Source organism: Falco peregrinus, chromosome Z, assembly GCF_023634155.1.
Source record: "Falco peregrinus isolate bFalPer1 chromosome Z, bFalPer1.pri, whole genome shotgun sequence".
NCBI lineage: Eukaryota > Metazoa > Chordata > Aves > Falconiformes > Falconidae > Falco > Falco peregrinus.
Window position 1 is genome coordinate 16,451,414 of NC_073739.1, and position 19,615 is coordinate 16,471,028.

At 44.4% G+C, this 19,615-nt stretch overlaps 1 protein-coding gene across 1 annotated transcript in view; it reads left to right on the plus strand.

Moving 5' to 3' along the window:
* The window catches only part of ELP1 (elongator acetyltransferase complex subunit 1), a 31,829-nt gene extending 12,763 nt beyond the window's left edge, over nt 1-19,066 (plus strand). The window contains exons 14-36 of the mRNA XM_013297083.3: nt 439-545; nt 1,049-1,152; nt 1,980-2,033; nt 2,118-2,223; nt 2,883-2,995; nt 3,723-3,796; nt 4,418-4,496; nt 4,762-4,841; nt 5,735-5,875; nt 6,947-7,032; nt 7,590-7,738; nt 8,582-8,705; nt 9,173-9,270; nt 10,467-10,668; nt 12,023-12,084; nt 12,565-12,627; nt 12,745-12,805; nt 13,603-13,716; nt 14,381-14,492; nt 15,651-15,778; nt 16,179-16,333; nt 17,335-17,413; nt 18,355-19,066. Of these exons, the coding sequence (XP_013152537.3) occupies nt 439-545; nt 1,049-1,152; nt 1,980-2,033; nt 2,118-2,223; nt 2,883-2,995; nt 3,723-3,796; nt 4,418-4,496; nt 4,762-4,841; nt 5,735-5,875; nt 6,947-7,032; nt 7,590-7,738; nt 8,582-8,705; nt 9,173-9,270; nt 10,467-10,668; nt 12,023-12,084; nt 12,565-12,627; nt 12,745-12,805; nt 13,603-13,716; nt 14,381-14,492; nt 15,651-15,778; nt 16,179-16,333; nt 17,335-17,413; nt 18,355-18,422 (2,359 nt within the window). The 3' untranslated portion in view covers nt 18,423-19,066. The remainder of the gene's footprint in view (nt 1-438; nt 546-1,048; nt 1,153-1,979; nt 2,034-2,117; nt 2,224-2,882; nt 2,996-3,722; nt 3,797-4,417; nt 4,497-4,761; nt 4,842-5,734; nt 5,876-6,946; nt 7,033-7,589; nt 7,739-8,581; nt 8,706-9,172; nt 9,271-10,466; nt 10,669-12,022; nt 12,085-12,564; nt 12,628-12,744; nt 12,806-13,602; nt 13,717-14,380; nt 14,493-15,650; nt 15,779-16,178; nt 16,334-17,334; nt 17,414-18,354) is intronic.
* Nucleotides 19,067-19,615: the final 549 nt, after the last annotated feature.

A 19,615-nucleotide genomic window follows, 5' to 3' on the forward strand; every position in this document is an offset into this window, starting at 1 on the left:
TTCTTCTCACCTGCTGGGCTTTGTGGGATCAGTTCAACTAGAAGCAGATCACAAAAGAAAGCCAGCTGGCATACAGAAATCTGCTTCCCAAAGGGATCCTGAGAGTTGCTTTCTGTAGCACTCACACAGCAAAGACAGGCTGATTTGCATATGAACTGTAGATTAGAACAAAAGAAGTGTGGGCTTTGCTGTGTGTCTTAAGTGTGCAGTGACTAGCACAGTTACGCAAATGACTGTTGGTTGGAGTTGCTGGTGTTCTGTGGTGCCAGTATCAGCTGACTTAGGTGTGAAAAGACTGCAGAAAATCCTTATGTGAGCAAGGTATCCCTCCATGCTGGAGGTGCGCATCCGTCCATCTGGCCACAAGAAATGCAGGCTCTAGGTTTTAAAGTGTATCTCCTGTGGCTGATGTTCTCTGTCTTCTGTGTCTTGCTTCAGGATGTCTGTGCCCGTACATGGAGAAGTGATCAGCCTGTGCTGCAGTCCAGTGACCAAAACTGTAGCTCTCCAGCTGGCTGATGGACAGATCCTGAAATACCTGTGGGGTAAGCTGGGCCCTATTAAAGTACCTGGTCTGAGACGTAGTTATTGGAGATTTCTGAAAAGGTTTAATGAGATGATTTGTCTTTCAGGGATACGGGTGACTCTTGCTGGTAGTTGGTTCTGCTTTTCATGCTCCCTCTGTTCCCAGGAATGGGCCAAAATTAGTGATTTGTGTCAAGAAGTTGTTCATGTTGTTGAGAATGGTAGTTCAGGCTTTATGGTTTGAAAAGATGATGACTGGTTTAGTGATTTCAGAAGTGCTGACTGACTGCCACATCCTCAGCACTTCTCTTTTGTTCCACAGTGGAATAAATGTGCTGCTGAGCCCCTAGAAGCTACCACCTTCTTGTTTGCTATGTCCTGGACTTCTGTGTCAGCGTTCCTCTTCTCTGTCAGATAGTGTAGCTTATTGCCAGCTCTAGTTTTCTTGAAATACATGTCATGTGGTTGTAATGTCCGAATCTTTGACTGGCTGGAAAACGGTTTGATCTTCTTTGCTCTTTAGAGGCTTCTGTTCCAGTCCTTCAGCCCTGGCAAACTAGCAGTGGCTCTGCGGTTTGGTTCCCCTACCCTTGCATGCAGACTTCTATCACAAGGATCAGTGATGAAGTAAGTAAGACTGTGAGAGATAAAATTCCCTACTCTGTTGTTCTCTGTATCAGTTGTGCACAATGATCCTCTGCCCAGGGTCCAATGATACTTCTTAATGGCATTCTTCATAAGGCCCTATACAGAGCTGAGAGCATATATTCCCTTGTCTTCTAGAGCATTTCTGATGGCTTGCAGTTAACACCCTATCTCCTCATTCTATGAATACAATGAAGAATGTCATTGAAGAGTGAAAAATTTCAGATTTAAAATTTCCAGCAGTCACTGCCCTAGTCTTCTTTTAAAGTAGCTTTTTGCTCTGTTTTATCTGAACTTACCCTATTAACAAATATGGCTTGCATTGGGTTACTGCAGATCTCCTACTTCTGATGTTCCCTGTTGGTGATGGCTTCTTGGTAGTTACAACAGCTTAAGGAATGACAAGCTATTTTTCTGGTAGTTTCACGGTTTCTTTCCTTCAGCATACATCCAGGTGAATGCAGTATGGAGTTGCTTTGCTCTGCTCTGTACTATGGTTTTCGTCTGGTATCTTGGACCAGACACTGCTGAATAGAAAACTAAATTTCTGATTCTATTTTGTTACTGTGCAGTTTCTGTTACAGGGTAGACCAAGCTGGGTTTCCAGCCAGAAGTGTGTAAAGACTCTTAAGTAAAGCCCTGCTGGTATAGAGGTTGCTTGACTTCTTGTCCAGCTTCTCCAAGTAATTCATGTGAGATACTGAGTACCTAATTATAAGGTACTTCAATCCAGTGCTAGTCAGTGTTGTGAAACACGTTGAAGGCTGTGAACTCTGATAGCTTATACTTGTCATCCTTTTTATTCACAGGAGGTGATCTTGGGCCTCACAGATCGATGCCGGTTTTTTGTTAATGATGTTGAGGTACCAAAGTTTTTGCCCCTCCTTTTCCTCTGCCAAAGACAACTTTCCTGTCCCACTGTGATAAACTTCATCATTTTCCTACAGGTTGCTTCCAACATCACCTCATTTGCAACATGCAATGAGTTTTTGTTGGTGACAACCAACTCCCACACCTGTCATTGCTTCTGCTTGAAGAACACATCAGTGAAAGGTAAGTGCCAGCTCTGGCTGCCTGCTGCTGGCAGCTCATGGCCATTTTCTTGTAACCACAAGATGATCCCATTTTTCACATCTAAACCTGCTGTATTGAGTCACTCAGAGCAAGTGCTTAAGAGATGGAGGAAGAGAGCTGTTTTCAGAAATCTGTCAGAGAGCAAGGAGCATGGGGAACTGACTTTGTGTATCACATGCTCCCTCCAGGGAGCAGGATTTGTCCTGTAGTTGTTGTCTTTTCACTGTTTTCAGTAGCTTAGCCCTGCATTCTCTCCCATCCCTCCACATCCAAAACCAGAAAGGGCCATGTGCTGTTTGAGGGTGTGTGGTAGAGAAGGGATTCTGGTGGCATCTGGCTATGAGAGGTATGAGGACCCTGGGAAAGGTGGGATAAGAACTTACTAGTCCCTCACACCTTTCAGCACTCCTTTCATCTGCTCTGTTGACCTTTTGTGATCTCGTTGTGCAGAGGCCATGTCTCTACTTTGTGTACAGCAGTGCTTAGCACTAAGAGGTCCTCTTCCTTTCTGGAACTGTTGAAGATCACTGCTGTTGACTCGGTTGGTCCAGTATGACTTTTCAGGGCCACATAGGAAAGCCTGACTGGGGCACTGTGCTGTGGCGTGCCATGTGTGCTGATAAATATGCTGTCTTCAGCCCTTCAGGCCGGTCTGAGCAGTGCTGCACCCAACAGTGAGACCCTGTGCAAGGTGGAGCGAGGTTCGCGTATCGTCACCGTTGTGCCCCAGGACACAAAGGTCATACTGCAGGTCAGTGTCTGCTGTCAGGGGATGTAGGGGGGCCATCTTGGTGGGCAGCTGGCCAACCTGCAAGCAATGTGTGTACTGCTGCAAAGCTGCTTCCCTGTACTGCTGCAGCACAGCACCTCACAAATCTCCAGCTGCCTGGGTGGATGCGGAGGGATTTTGAGCGTGCCTGTGGGAGTTGGTTCAGCGCAGGCAGCTGGGTGTGTACAGAGGGAAGGGCTGTTCAGATTCCTAATGGCTGAGGTAGCATAGTGCTACATATTGTGGCCTCTCACAGTGAATCTCAGACTCACCTCTTACTACTTGCTGTATTTGCTACCAGCCTTCCATTAGCCTTGGCGTAAAAGCTAAGCTTTTGTGAAGTGCTGAGCTCCCTCTTCTGAACCAACAGAGATTCACAGAATGGAGGAGGCTGTCATTTGAAAGGCACCTCCTGGAGGTGTGCAGCCCAACATCTTCCTCAAAGCAGGGCTCTGAAAGCTTGATCAGATTGCTCTGGGTCTTGCTGGTTGAGTGGAGTCCAGCCTCCTGAGAAAGGAATGGTTTTGAGCTGAGAGAATTTCTGGATATTTTTCCGCAGTTGCTGAAATTGCACGTCCTTTGAAGTGAGCAAATAGGCTCATGCACGTGCAAGTAGCAGACAGGCCTAGAAAATGGGCCAGTCCTCATTTTGCCTTCAGTGTAGGCAGAGTAACTACAAATAAAAAATTGTGTGAATCTTGCATTATAGATGCCAAGAGGAAATCTGGAGACTATTCACCACCGAGCTCTGGTTCTTGCCCAGATTCGGAAGTGGCTAGACAGGTAAATGTCGCTGGTGTATTCTGGTCTTCCCTCCCTCAGTCTGAGCTGTTGGAGGCTGGCTGGGCTAGTTCTTTTGTGCTGGAGAACAAGGGGAGGCTAAACTCAAAGGAATTTGTTAGTGTGAATGAAACTGTTTCTGGGGCTACCAGCTAGAAGCCCAGCTTTCAGCAGTCCAAGCTGCCCCTCACTTCACCGCTGAAGGGTTTATGTGTGCTGAGACTGTGTGGGTGGGAGAAATCTTCAATTGCTCCATTTTCCAGACATCTCAATCACTTGAAGCTTGCTGGTTTTTGTATTTCATTTGTTCAATCGATTTACATTAAAGTTTTCTGCAACACAAGTTGGTCCATTAGATTAAAATTTAGTTCTCTGTTTTAAGAGAAGAAAATAATGCATGGCCTGTATTGCTTCCTCAACCTGGTATGCTGGACTGTCCCACAGCAGAGGCTGGCAATGAACAAGACTGAGCTTGCACATTTTTTCTGAAAGGCAATCTATACAGTTTAGTGCCTAGGATATTCCCTTCCCAGGGGGTCTGTGCTTACCTGTAGTCGGTTGCCTTTGTTTGCAAATACTGTACCTATCACTATGTAAACTGTCCCACTTGATTCATTCCTCCAGGCTTATGTTCAAGGAAGCTTTTCAATGTATGAGGAAGCTGCGAATCAACCTCAATCTTCTCTATGACCACAACCCCAAGGCAAGTATGCCCACTTTTGTTGCGTTATTTTCCATATCCACCTAGCCTGGAATCCATTGAAATTGGACAGTGGGCTTAAAAGAGTAGGTGGTGCTGTCGGTTCTGCTTTGAGCAGAGGTGGCTGCTCTGCAGTGCTGCATCCTCTGCACGCAGATCATATTTAGCATCTCTTCATCTTGTACATTCAGAGAAGGTCTTTGAATTAGTTCTTGTCCTTAATGTACTTACTCAGAATAACAGTAGTAGTACTTTCTGTTCATTTCAGGTATTTCTGGAAAATGCAGAAACCTTTATCAAGCAAATAGATTCTGTGAACTATATCAACTTGTTTTTCACAGAACTGAAGTGAGTATAATCTGTAAATGGAAGCATACGTGTAATCAGTGGTGGTACATTATTTTGTCAAAATATTGGCAGCTCTTCAGCATGCATGCAAGGAGTCAGAAAACTGGCATGTTGGGTCATCAAGACTCAAGTAAGCTCAGTAGTTTCAGAGACTGTCAGTGTGTCTTGTTGGGAATTCCAGCGTGCAGGCACCTATTAGACCTTTCCAGCAAGGGATTAGTACATCATCTGACTGCTTTTACTTGTCTTCTGGTTTGCTGTACAGGGATAAATGTGAACAGAGAAATTGTTCCCTCATAAAGTAGCAAGACAGCACTGCTTATCTGAAGCCTTGAGGCTAAGGTACTTGCTTAGATTCCCAATTTAGGTCCCCTGACCTCTTTCTCAAAGGTTGAGTGACAAGAGGCTTTATGGCCTTGGTAGCTTCAGGACTTCCCAAGCTTGATGAGGTAAGTAATTGTTTAGGAACTGGAGCTATCACTTAGCTGTTCTGTTTTATTTCTAAATTTTGACCTGACCTTAAATCTTAGTCTAGAAATAAAAGCAAATGGCTTAATTTTCAGAAGTGCTGTGAGCTCAGCATCTCAGTAATGAATTAAGTAGAACAACTGTATCTTGAAAAGTTTTGTCTTCTGATTATTTGTACAGCTAAAGTAGTTGCTCTGACCAGTTCTTTTCAATGCCTGTTTTGGCTGAGAATCAGTTGGGGTGGACGCAAGACACTGGAGAACTTCCTAGTAGTGTGGCAGGTTGTGTATCAGTACTGAATGACATATGAGCTACATTGTTGAGTAGTTATTTTCTGCATATATTTGTGTTTCTTAATGTTCTTTTCTTTGTGCTGGGCTGTGTGATGGACCATGCTGGTATTCATGGCATCTCTTTTTATTTAGAGAAGAAGATTTCACAAAGACTATGTACCCATCTCTGAATGGTAGCAGTAATGCTCAACCACGCCAACATCCTGATCAGAAAAAAATAAACCTCATTTGTGATGTGATGAGAGTTGCCATGGAACACATTGACCCTCAAAAGTGAGCATCTTCTTATTTTCTCATTGCAGAAGGTGAAGCTGCCCTTAACATCAGTTATTTTGCTTCAGGGCCTCTGACGTGAGCCTGTGCTCCACAAAGCTTACACCACCATACCTTTCCTCTGCTGAGGATGCTGTCCTGAAAACCACAACATCTAATGAGCACAACTTTTTACTACAAGAATTAAACTAGTAGGTGCAGGATGCTTACGAGAGTTTAAGAAATACACTCAATTTAGGAGCCATCTGTGTGGTGTAGGGGACAGAGAGACATGGGCAAGATTGTCATCTCAAGGAGATGCTGTCTTTTTGGAGCAGCTGGTCTTTCAGAAAGTTCTCAGCTGTTCCATTTTGAGACTGAATTACTTCTGTAAATCTTCTGCATATTTGTGAATTAGTACTTTTTTATTAACCATCTGCCTTGGATGAATCAACAGCGGACAAGGATAAAGTGTGGGAAAACAGGATAATAATAGTGGTTAGTGAAGCAGTGTTAAACCATTGGCAGCTTGTATGTGAAACAGTGGATGGAGGGGCAGCAGTGTGTTGCTGCTGAACCCTGAAAACTTGCACAGTTTCAGCAAACTATTTTGGAAAACAAAGCATCCCCTTGGCTGGGAAAGCTGTTTTGAAATAGTACCTGTGCAATGTATGAAAGTGGAAATAATCTAGAAAGCTTTTATCTTATAAAAAGACCATTTTCATGCCAAATTTCAATTGGAAAACTGTGTCCAGCTACCTGAGCTTTCAGAGAGAGGTGTTCTCTCTCCATTATGCTGGCTGGCATGGTAAGGAAGCTCGTTCTGCTGAGAACACACCTCCAGTCTTGTGACATGTTTGGGAAGACATGTTGAGTAGGGAAAACCTTTGTGGTATATTCCGTTCTCTTCCCATTTTTCCTGCCATTCTGTAAAAAGATAGACATACCTGAGTAGGGTTTTTTTGTTTGTTTTGGGGTTTTTTTTAATGAAATGTAAGCTAGAACTTGCACAAACTGTGCTAAAATAGGAATGAGCAGTGTTTCTGCCTTCTCACTTTTTCATTTGCTGTTGTTTTGGTTTTTTTTCTTCAGATACTGCTTATCAATACTGACAGCACATGTAAAAAAAAGTCCTCCAGAACTGGAAATTGCTCTCCAGAAGGTTCATGATCTTCGAGGTTTTGTATCTGGAACTCAAAAGTTTTGAAAATGGGGTGGTTTGCAGGAGCTTTCATTGTTAACATGGTTCACCCTGAAAACTATTTTAAAGGTGGCTGTTCATGGAGTCAGAAAAATGTGCTTGAAACTAGCTGTATGTTAATGCAGCAACATATCTGCTGTAAGATACACTGCTGTACATGCCCTCAACTCATCCTTTTATCTAGGTATGTCAGCAGATGGCCCAGAGTTGGAGCTGTTTTCTCTTTCCAGTCAGAACTCTGGTTCCCCAGCATGGAATAGGAGGTTCCCGTTCTGGATCCTGATATCTTAAACTGGCAAATTTTGCTTTTACTCTGTGCTGATATTTCTGACTTGCTAAGTATGCAACAAGTGACAAGTTACTATGCTTGAGCTGGTCCTTGAAGTAGCCTAGGAAATGCAAAGTAACCCCTCTTGCAAGATTGCATAAGCCTTTAGTTTGATGGTCCCTATCTGGTGTCAAGGATGTGTTTGATAATACGTCCTCCCTCAGAGCAGGGTTCCACTGCTGATTGTACACTTTATCTTGTTACAGAAAGCATTGCTCAAGATGTCAAAGCTGTGAGTGCAGAAGAAGCACTGAAGTACCTGCTTTTCCTTGTGGATGTCAATGAATTGTATGATTATTCCTTGGGGACATATGACTTTGACTTAGTCATCATGGTGGCAGAAAAGTCTCAAAAGGTCTTGGCTTATAGTTCCAGCCAGGGAACTATTTTTCTGCTTTCCCAAAGGTTCTTTGTAGTCTGCAGATCAGCCCACATGTTTTATTAGTCACAGCTCTCTACCCAGGCAGGATTCAGTTGCTCAGAAGTCCTGTGTGTGCTTGGGATGATGCTGGGATCATGTCTCTACATCCATTAATATTTCTTTAGCAAATTAGTACTTCTGCTCAGGGTGAAATAGAGCTCTTCTAGAGCAACACGGCAGAGCAGCTCTGGTGAAGGGAGGGACTGCAGTCAGAAGTGTTGTGACTGCATGCCTTAGCATTCCCAGTTCTGTACACTTTTGGTTATTGTTTAATTGGTGGTGGCCATAATAGTGTGCATCTTCCAGCAGATTTAATTTGAAATCTCTGACTGGAAATGCCCTTCACGATCTTCAGAGTTTCCTAATGTTGCAGCAGAGCCTGCTGTCCATCAGTTAAAACACCCTATTAATGTTAACAGGTTTTATGACCTTTGTTGTGGGGAAATTGATCAGCTTTATAGCTGCAAATTTATAGATGATAATAGCTAATAGAAAACAGTATTTGGTAATGATACATAGTCTTGCATTTTAAATGTCACCAGTGTTTAGATACTGCTGAAGTCTATGTGAGATCCTGGTAATTTAAGTTAGTTATTCCTGGCAACAGTACATATACAGAATTGATTCTTTGAGATGGCTTACATTAAAAAAAAATATAAAAAGCTTTTTTAGTGTATTATTGTACAATTTCAAATATGGGACTGTCTCTTGGTGAAGATAGGGGCCAAATAAGGATCTTACTGGATTAGCTCAACCAGTTTTTATTATTCTTTGCAGGACCCAAAAGAATATTTGCCCTTCTTAAATACCCTCCGGAAAATGGAAACCAATTATCAGCGATATACAATAGACAGGCACTTGAAGAGATACAAAAAAGCTCTTGGGCACCTCAGCAGATGTGGTAGGTGTCCTGCACATGCAGCATCTTTAAGGAGAATTTCTGTAGTGGAACATTTCCGTTTTGGAGAGCCTTTAGGGGGAAATAGCTGAAGAAAGAGAAGGATTGCACAAGGTCATCTTACTTCCTGATAGCGGATGGTTAACTTACTTTTGTTACGTGTTTTTTGTAGTGTACATTGGCATGGGCAGAAAGGAGCAAGGATGTGTACTGCTCTGTGATTGCGAAGCATAAATTTTGTTTTGTTCCTGGGGTAGGTGACTTGTCCCCAGTCAATATTGCTGGCAGAACCGGAGCAAATCCAAGGAAGAGAATACCTTGATTTTACAATAGCAGAATAGGTGCTTGTGTGCTCTTCCACACAAGCACCTCTAGTTGCTTCTTGATCCAGTGAACCCAGACTGGCAGGGAACTGTTGAGAGACTTGCGCTTTCTCTTTTATTGCTATGAAAAATAAATTATTTCTGCAGGTCCTGAACACTTCTCCGAACTTCTGAACTTGGTGAAGGATCAGAATCAGTATTGTGAAGCCTTGAAGCTGTACTCCTCCAGCACGCAGGAGTACAAGGTCTGTAAGCATGTGACACTGCAGTGTGCACACTTTTAGTCTCAGGTGTGTGTTTGCATGTCGTCAACACCTTGAGTGAGGGTGGGAATGAGACAGCAGCTGGTTGTGTTCAAGCTCTGCAGGTCATTGCTATTCCTTCGTTGTCTGAGACCCTCCTCTGAGATAATAGCTGGAATGACTCTCAGCGTTAACCCTGCAAGGTCTGGTGATCAAAGGAGTGGCTGTTAGGCGTTTGATCCTGTGACCCACAGAACACCTGGGAGTCCATTTTCTGCTGCACTGTCCTGTGGTGTGCTGGAGAACTCCTGTTAACCACAGAAACACTTTTCTTCCTGTCTTCACCTTTGTGATACCAGCTTTCTGTCTGGCACTTGCAGGTTGTATGAGGACACTTTGTTAGCTTTAAACTAGTCTGAAGAGTGCTGGAGAGCTTGGCACACTTTTAAGATGTGCTGTTCCCTAGCACATACTGTCCCCCTACTGGTTTCAGTATTAATGAAGAACTTTAGCTTGCTCAAGGCTGAGATAAAATGTAAATGAATGCATTTAATGTAATTTGATTTAGATATTGTAAATAAGACACAAGCCTTTGTAAAAAGTAGATGAAGAAGTAAGAGGAGAAATACAGAAACTCAATCTGTTTGCAACACAGTGAAAGCAGAAATGACTCTCCCCATGGGGGAGGACTGTTCCCAACTGGCTCATTGGGAGTCTTTGTTTCCAGTCAAATCCACCTGCCGCTTCTTGATAGAGATTGTGGGCTTTGCCTATTGTAATGAAGTTCAGGGTATTGATTCACAGCAGCTTGTGTGCCTAGAGAGCTGCAGGACTTGCATAGTCCCTTGTGCCAGTATTTAACTGCTGAAGTAAGCTGGGTCAGGGAAACTGTCTAACGAAAAACCATTCATGTGAGTGGGGAAGAAGGAACTGGTTTCCTGCAGTATGTAGTTTACCCAGCCTTTAGTGTGGGGAGATAGGTACCACCCAGTGTCTCTTGCTTCAGCTCTGTGAAATGTCTCCATGTGCTAATCATCAGCCCTTGGCTGGACACAAAGTTAAAAGTGGAAACATTTTTGCTGGAGTACCTTGGGGGAGGAGGAAGTAGACTTTTGTTGATGGGCACTTAATTTTTGCTAATGGAGGACTGCTACTGGCTTTACAGCTGATTTCTTGTTTCTCTTGTCACTTTCTTGCAGGATATCAGTGATGCATATGGGGAGTACTTGGTTCAGAAGCAGCTACATGAACAGGCTGCACTGATATTTGCTCGTGCTGGCATCTTTGCAAAAGCACTTGATGCTTTTCAGAACAGTGGCAGCTGGCAGCAAGCCCTGTGCATGGCATCACAGCTTGGTTACACGAAGGATAAGGTGTCCAGCCTGGCACAAAGCATGGCAGGTAGGCCTTCAGGAGATCAAAGCGTGCAGGGCAAAACTGGCTGCTGTTATTTTGGTTCATTTGATTTTCCATAAAATTTAGTGAAAACCTCAGTCTTCAGCAGCATTTTTCTTAAAGGAAGAACAAAGATCCCATGTTTCCCAAGGGTTTGTACAATTGCACAACACGTTTGTTTCTCAATGGAACCAAGAGATGTTGGAGCTGAGCTGGTAGGCACCCAGGAGTTGCCAAGCTAGCTGTGGCCTTGGCTGCCCCATGCTGACTGTTTCTTGCACTTTTTCCTTGCAGCTGGTTGCTGAACTGCTATTCCAAATTGTCTCCTTGGTTAACCTCAGGGAATGGAGACTCTTCGATGTGTCTGACATGACTGAGGTCTCTAGATATTAACATAAGTACTATGCCTAGTCACAGACTTCAAAGGCTATTGGATAATTCAGAGTTGTGTCTTACTTTTTTCTGCTTAAAGCCTGTTAGCAGCTAGGACCAGCAGGAGGAAAAAGTAGCTGTTTTCAGAATTTGTGCTCACTAGGACATACCAGACTGCATTTGTGAGATGTATAGTGGAGCTGGCATAAATTTTAGCATGAGAAATGGAGCATCATCCTGACTTCTTCTTTACTCAGAGGCAGAGTTTTTGAAGGGCTTATTTACGCAGTGGGAATATGGCCTCTGGGACTGTAGTCTTCCAGAGTTGTGGATAGTCCAGTATTTTCTTTTTCTGTCACTTAATGCAATTTAGATCCTTCATGTCCTGCCTTTTTCTGGTGCCCATCTTAAATCACAACTGTGATTTAGCAAAATGAGCAGACACAAGCTGTCTTGGATGAGATTGCTTTGCGTTCTCTTTCTGATATTGTGTATCACTTGCTGTCTTACATTGCATTGTAACATACTAACCACTGTCAAAGCTGGTTCTGACTTTAAGGAGACTAGAAGCCCTGAATCCCACAAACTCAGTGGTTGTCCATACCACAGAGAGCAAGCAGGTGGCAAAGTGCTCCTTGCAGACAGCAAGGCTGCGATACACTGAAGCTTTGAAGAGAGGTTTCCTTTTTACATCCTGCCCCCCTCCACTCAAGAGACTTCTCACTATTTCTGCCTTAGACTGGGGGGTGAATGTTCTCCAGCTGGCCTTTACGGATGAGCAACAGCAATTTCACAAGCACCTGGCTGATGATGTTGCAAGTTACTGATTTCTTGGCATAAGGCAGCCCTTCTTTTTACCAGGCAGATTAAATAAGTGTGTGAGCAGGTAGAAAGTGCTTCAGTGAGTGGGTTTTTCTTCTACTTTGTAGTTTTGTGTGGCACAAAATCCAGATGCTTCTGAAAGGCTGAATTCCACCTTTTCTTGTAGGAAAACTGGCTGAACAGAGAAAGCATGCAGAGGCAGCCATACTCCTGGAGCAGTACACTCAGGTAATGTAGTCACCCTCCTGTCTGTGCCCCAGTAATATCCTCTCTCAGAGAGATGCACTATCTGTGTTTTCTCTGTTCTCCTGGGGCACATGTGACTACGCACATGCTGACAGAAAAACAGTGTGCCATGGTCTCTCTTCAGGAGGGCAGAGCAGGTCTGGGTGATGCAGTGATCAGGGTGGGGGTGAATGCTGTGTCCCTGAGTTTTGCCACTCATGAAGCTGCCTCTGCTTTGGTCTAAAAAGCTTTTTGTCTAGGAGAGATGGAGCATGGGGCTGAAGTAAGGAAGGTGAAGTTCCAGAGGGATTTCCCATCAGCATGGGAGAAGTAACATTGTTTGGTGGTTTTATGTCAGCACGTCAGAGTACCTGGCATAGTACTGTGCTATGTCCTGACTGTGGTACTGTTGCATAGAAATGTGCATCTGAATAGGTGCTACCTGAACGTGTATTGCTAACCTGCTAGCCTGTTTCCTTCTAGGACTATGAGGAGGCTGTTGTCCAGCTCTTAGAAGGGGCTCTCTGGGAAGAGGCTTTAAGACTGGTAAGACATTTCAAAGCACAAGAACCAGAGTGGAAATACTTCTTAGACTGCATGAACAGAGGGGTAGGATCTGAGTTAGATCCTTAAACAGTACTTTGTTTCCTTTCCCTGATCCAGATTCACAAGTATGGTAGACTGGATATCTTGGAGACCAACTTCAGACCTGCTATTCTGGAAGGTGAATCAGTGCAAGAATCTGAGACTTCTTGGTGCTGTAGAGGCTGAAGAAGGTCTTTACTGGGTCTGTAGGAAGTCACAGCTGTCCAGTACTGGAAGCTGTATGAAAGGATGCTTTGATTCTGCCTAACTGATGCTGCCCAGTTAACTGCATTTGGCTCTGCTCGATGCAGCTTGAAGCCCTGCAGTGTCGTGGACTCTTAGCTTAGTCAAGCCCTGTTTGAGCTTTTTCAGACCACACAGTCACAAACTGCAAAAGTGGCTGTGTCTGCATGTCCATGAAGAAGCAGGACAGTCCGTGTTCCAGAGCACATGTGGCAGAAAGCTATGGGCTAAGAAAATGGCTAGCAGGAGTAGTTTTTGAAAAATATGATTTGATAGCTGTATTATCCCTTCCGTCCAGAAGGGATGGTTGGTTACAATTGGTTGCTTTTGCTTTTCATGCTATGGGCAGTAGGCGTTATGAGTTGAGGGATTTTTTTCTGTAATTTGGACCTAATGAATGTAAAGAGATTTGGCCACAGAGCTTTTTGTTCTTCCTGTATCAGAAACAGACTCTTGTTCTAGAAAATGTTTCTCTGGCAGGTTAATTCAGTCCACATCCAGGTGTATCTTTTTCAGTGGGCTCCTGTATTACAAGGTTTGAATTTCCTTCCACTTGAGTTCTTTTGTGTGCTTTGCACCTGATGATTTCTGAGCTTGTTGAAGGACTGTGCTCCTTCCAATTTCTTATGTAAAAAATACGCTTTTCTGGTTCTTTTGCACAAATGTTCATATTCTGATTTTCTTACTGAGCAGCTCAGAGAAGTCAGATGATCTTCCTAGATTCTCAGAAAACAGCATTTCTTCACCATAAGACTCGTCTGCAAGTGGTCCGAGAGCTGAAGGAGAAGGCTTGTGAGAGCCTGCAGGGTTGGTATTGAAATGCGTATGACTTTCTCCTGCATAAGTAACTGATTTTTGTTTGTGATTTCCATTTGCCCTGGTGGAGCTGTGCTCTCTTCTAGCTCAGGTGGTATCTACAACAGCAGAACAGCATTCTTCTCATGCCTTCCTCACACCATATTTAGGATGTGAGATTGACCTTGCTTATTCTGTAAAGACAGCTTTATTTTCAGTGCTAGCTGTGTCACAGCTTTCATGGGATCAAAATGCACCTGAAAGCTCTTCAAAATGACACAGCATTGTCTCCACAGTGCCAGCTTGGCTGGGTCAGACAGTGCTCAGCGTGTCCTTTGTGCAGATTCACCTGCCAGCTCACACAGGCTCAGGGACATTTTCTGAAAGCAGAATGCTTTGTCCTGGTCCAGATCTGCTGCACTGAGATTGTCATCCCTCTCATTGTGCTGTTTAATATCACAATCCTCACCAGGGCAGAGGAGCATTCTTCTCGCAGTTACTGTTCCTTCTTGTGTGCTGGCTGAGCGGGGTTGAGAGCTTCTAAGGCTGTGAAATGCCAGCAGGTAAATGAATCTGCCCACGCTGCTTCTCCAACAAGCTACAGAGATTGCCCAGAGAGAAACTTGGGAAAACTGACCTTTTTCCATACTGTGACAGCTGTTAACATGTTTTGCAGATTATGAAACGCCAAATTGCCCAGAATTGGATCTTTTTTCTGAAACCAGCAGTGTTGTGACAGCCAGTGACATGAACAGCAAATATTCACACAGCAATTCAAGAATATCAGCGTAGGTATCTGCCTCCAAATTGGGTAGTGGCTGCCCTGGCATCAGCATTTGGGAGTGCAGCTTGCTCATACTTGGCATGCCTCTCCTTGCAGCTGTGCATGCCTTGAAGCTGCTTTAATTACAGGCGTTCTGTGGTTACTCTAACTCTTACCAGGAGGGAGAGAGCAGAAAATGCCAGAAGCTACTAGTGCAACAGGAACTGAGTGCCCAGCAGAGGAGCTGAGAACACAGACTTTGCACAGGAGCTGGCTCTGTGGGTGTTGGGCATGTTGCCAGAGAAGCTGGCGATAGGAAGCTTGACACAGAATATGGGCAGAGCTCCTCAAACATTAACAGCTTGTGCATGTGGCTTGTGCTCTTTGTCCTTGAGGGGTGTTCTTCTGCACTTCAATGGGTGGAGATTGCTACTATATGTCATACCTATGTTTTCCCCCAGCGGGCGTCTGCGTTGCTTTTGAGTGCTCTTGAGAATGTCAGCTGCATGTGAGGTGCGGTGTGTTAAGAGGCCAGTGTAGTCTGTGGGATCACTTCTGAATTCCACAGCTGAAATGTGGAAAAATACAGTTGTGCGAAAAGTGTGGACTTTTTAGGGCTTTTTCTGTGGCCCGGATGAAAAGAAGAAGAAAATGCGACCATAGTATTCAGCATACCAGTGTCAGAGTGTGCTTATCGTTTGGGGACGTTATGCAACTAGTACTGGCCTATGATTAGCAGTTGCTTTCCTGTGATAGTGGGCAGGAGCTGAGCCTTATTAGTGCACAGCTTGTGGAGATAGCAGAAATTAAACTGTGCACAGGCAACACAGACCCTAGCACCAAATTGTTTTAGGTGGAGCTCAGCTTTGCCTGATAGTGACTACTGCCAAACAATTTACCCTACTTTGAGCTTAGAGCAGTGCCTTAACCTTGCTGGAACATAGAGCGGTCTACTTCATAGCAGAGAAACAGACCAACTACTGACTTGGGTTTCAGACCACAAAGGATATTGGTTGAGTAGCATTGAAAACAAAGATACATAGAGTTATATGCAATCCTCTCTCACTGGAGAGAGTAAGGACTTGAGTAACAAATTTCATGCACACCATTGATGTTCCTTCAGATTTACCCTGTTAGAGCTAATCCTATTGTGCGCGTTATAATCAAGCATCCTCCTTTTCAGACGATCCTCAAAGAACCGGCGCAAAGCTGAGCGCAAGAGATACAGCTTGAAGGAGGGGAGTCCTTTTGAAGATACGGCACTTCTGGAAGTCCTGGGAGAAAATGTTCGTGCTGTTGAGACTGTGAAGGGTAGGACACTTGATCTTAATCCGCTCCACAGCTTGTGAGGACAGCTGAGGCAGTGTGCCCCCTCTTGTTCTGAATGGGTGTGCTGGGGAGAGAAGCTGCCTGGTTCATAAGACCATCTGTGTTGGACCTTGATTTAGTTGATCTGCCTCTGTGCCTGGAAGAACATGTAATAATGCTTTCTCTCCACATTTTAAGTTTGGGAGCAGAGAAATGAGACCTTGTCAGTGCCATGACAGATTTATCTCACATTTAGACACAGGCACTGTAGGGGCTGGGTAGGGACAGAACCAGTTCTAATTTACTGCTCCCATTCCTGTGCCCTGATACCAGAGAAATACAGCTGTTTGTTTAGCATACCTGTTTTAATTGCTATTGCTTGTGCTTCTGTTCCCTCCTGCAGGAGACATACACATCCTTCTGAAGCAGCTTGTGCTGTTTGGTTACGATGAACAAGCTGGGGCACTGCAGCAAGCCCTGGAAGACGTTTTGCAGTTGATAGAGACCTCGATCCCAGAAATCTGGACTCCAGACCTGCAGCAGAGCTGTGTCAACCCGGTCTGTGTTCATCTGCAATACCTATCACACTTGCTATACAATACCAAGTATTCAGCAGTAATTTGCGTTCTCCAGCAAAGAGTCCAGATCCTTCCCTGGCTTGCCAGACCAAGTCAGTACACTTTAGATATGTACAACAGGTGTAGCCTGCTGTGTGCCTTGTACTGAAAGCCACGTTGGACATGTAGAGGTCTCGTAAGGCTTGTGTTACCTTGTCCTAGTGGTGACTTCTTTTTGTAAGCTGTATCTTAAGCAATCTGTAGAACGTAGGAACACTTGTTTTCTATTTTAAGTGTGATGGTTGAAGTGTTAGCACAGCTTTTACGTATTGGAGTAGTGGTTGTCTAACCTGGTATTGTGAAGTGACAAGCTACCCAGACTGGTCAATTTAGTCTGAACCAGCATATCGTAACGAGGTTTGGTTTTTTTTTTCAAAAAGAAGGGTTATGTCAGCCTTCTAAGCTTCAGCTTAATGTAGAACAGGGAAATCATGACTGCACTTAGTTCCCTTCCAAAGGAAAAGTCTTTGTTTATAACACAAATTTCTGAGTGTTCATGGTGAACACAAGATAGTCCCTAGTATCTTCTCCCTAATTACTGATAAGCAAGACCCTAAGGACAGATTAAAACTGTTCTATGTGACAGGGAGCTGAGACTCACACAGACTCAGCTGTGACTAATTTCAAGTGTTGCTGGCACTGTAATGAAAGTAGTCCAGAGTCATGACACTTACTGTACTGTGAAGAAGTAGGTGCTGCCGTAAGGGTTCTGCATCCTGAGAAGCTGTCCGAAAGTAGTTCTCTCTTTCAGCCTCTGTGCTAACTTTTCTGAGACATTACCAGGCTTTGATCACATACTCCTGGTCAGTTTGTAGTGTTTTCACTCCTGCAGGCAGCTGCTTCTGATTTTGGAGACCTAACAGCAGAGTTTTCTTTGTAGGTATCCCTGCTCTTAGCCTTGCTTTGTGCAAGTTGTAACATGGGTATTGCTCCTTCACACAGGTCCTGGGACCCAATTCAACTGCAAACAGCATTATGGCTGCCTATCAGCAGAAAAGGATGATGACTCCTATTGTACAAGGTTAGTTGAGGCTCTGAGTTAGGTGTGGGTGTGAAATGTCAGTGCTGTCAGTGGGCTTTGAGGCTTCCCAAGCATTGCTACCTGCCAACAGTTGTAGCATTTGGTCAGTTGTAGGAGTTTTGTGCTTTTGTGTTGTATCCTACTGCCCTGTGGCAAGTAAGCAGCCCTCTTAATAAGGTTTTATTTGGTCTGGAGTCCTGTGCCAATATGGTCTGAATTGTGTTTCTGGCTTCCTGTGTGTGTACTGCCTGTCTGTTGTGAGGGAATTGGAAGTCTGATTTCTTAGGGAGTGTGTTAGATAATTCTGCTTGTAACTTACCCACTGAATTTTTCTGTCTGGCTTTGGCAGCTAGGCCAGGTTCTTGACCAGGCCAGGCTACCATCTGTCGTGGTGCTTTGCCATCTTGAAGTCCCTGCACTTAATACAAACTTAGGACTGAGAGGTGCAGCAAGGGCTAGTCACACCTCCCTTCTGTCTTCCCTCTTCCCCACTAGTCCTACAGCCTCTTCCCCTACTAGTACTGGAGTTGCATGGAGAAAACATCTAGATGTGACCTGCCTATTGCCACTTGCCAGGGCTGGCTCCGAGGAAAACTACATGCCTCTTACTGATACTTAACACTACCAGCTGGCTGTTGTGTATGATGTCCCAGTCCTGACAGAGTTCTGCTTCCTGCCATTTATGGTTGCCTTCTCATTCTGAATGGTAACACTTAACAGAGGGGGGACTTGATTTGCCCCAGAAACTTATTTTTGTAAGTGGTTCTGCTGGGGTCACTTTGCCGTGCAGGCTGGTCATCAGTTACTAAAGGGAAGTGCTGTGCCACAGACTTCTCGGTGTCCTTTGATGTAAAGAAAAGCAAACAAAGTAGTTGACAGCTTCTAAAGAAACCATATTGCTGTTACCCACTGTTATGACACTGGTCTTGTTTGCCTTGCAGATCCAGAATTACTGATTCCACCAAAACTCAATAAAAATCTACAATGGAAGCTGCATCTTCTCCAATAAATAGAAGCAAAGGAACCCCAGTGGACTCTGAACTCTTTAACTTTTCATATTATTTCATTACATCTTTACAGAAACCATTGCCGTCCTGGCATTTCTGATACACTGTTCCTAGGACTGTGCACGTTCAGGGGCCCTCCACCTGATGCACCTGTGACTGTGACTTGTATGGCAACATGCCAATGGGGACAGCCACTCATATCCCACTGCAGAGGTGGTTAGTGAGGCTGGGCAGTAACAGCATGTGCAGCTCTGCTGCTGGTTGAATCCAGTATCTCCCACCACTGTTCCCTCTCTTCTGGACGAAGCAACTCCACCAGTGCTGGATAGACTATCTTCTCTGCCATCGCTCCCTCTCATGGGTGGTAACTGCCGTGATGGCAGGTCACATTTTAAGCTGTTCAGCCTGGTTTAGAGATATCACTGTATGAGCAGCAAATTGCTGTAGTTACTAAACAAGTTAGTTGTGTTTTCCCTATTGAAGCTGGGTGTTGGTAATAGCAGATTCTCATCAGAATCACTTTGTTAGATCAGAGTGAACCCTGCAGTACCAACAGCCTTTTACTATCCTGGAAGTGTGCCCATTCGCACCAGGAAGATCTTGCATAGAGGAAAATATGAATAAAAGTGGGGTGGGGGGATGTCAAGTGTCACAGAAAATTATTTGAGTTTAAAGATCAGCTAATGCTGCTGTATGGCACTGACAGATAAGCAGCTGTACTGTGATTATGCTATGTGCTGCTGCAGAACTGTTTCAGGTGGAAATGATCTAACCTCATACCTGAGAATTTGATTTTACCCCAGAATACTTCTGCAACCTGACTCTGGAAGTAACAGCAGCAGTCCTGGGAGGAGAGGAAGGGGACAAGCTCTGCAGGGGACACTGGAAACCATCCCTTAGTTAATTTTGACCTGGCAGCTGCTGTGTTCAGTGCAAGCCATTTCAGTTAGGTGCTGTGGAAGAATGCCAGCACAAGCAAGGCACTTCCTGTCTGTTGGAGGTGTCCAATGACACAGCAGTGGGCTGTGTGCTCACCGCTGCGTGTGCCTGCTGCTGCAGATCTTCGTTGTTGTGATGCGGGAACTCCCATCATGTTGGGATGGCCATGTGGGCTCACACTGTATGTGCTGTACTGGCTTTGGGTTGTTGTAGCAGAGCAGTATACGTAGTTGTTGGTGTTGCATGAAGCATTGGA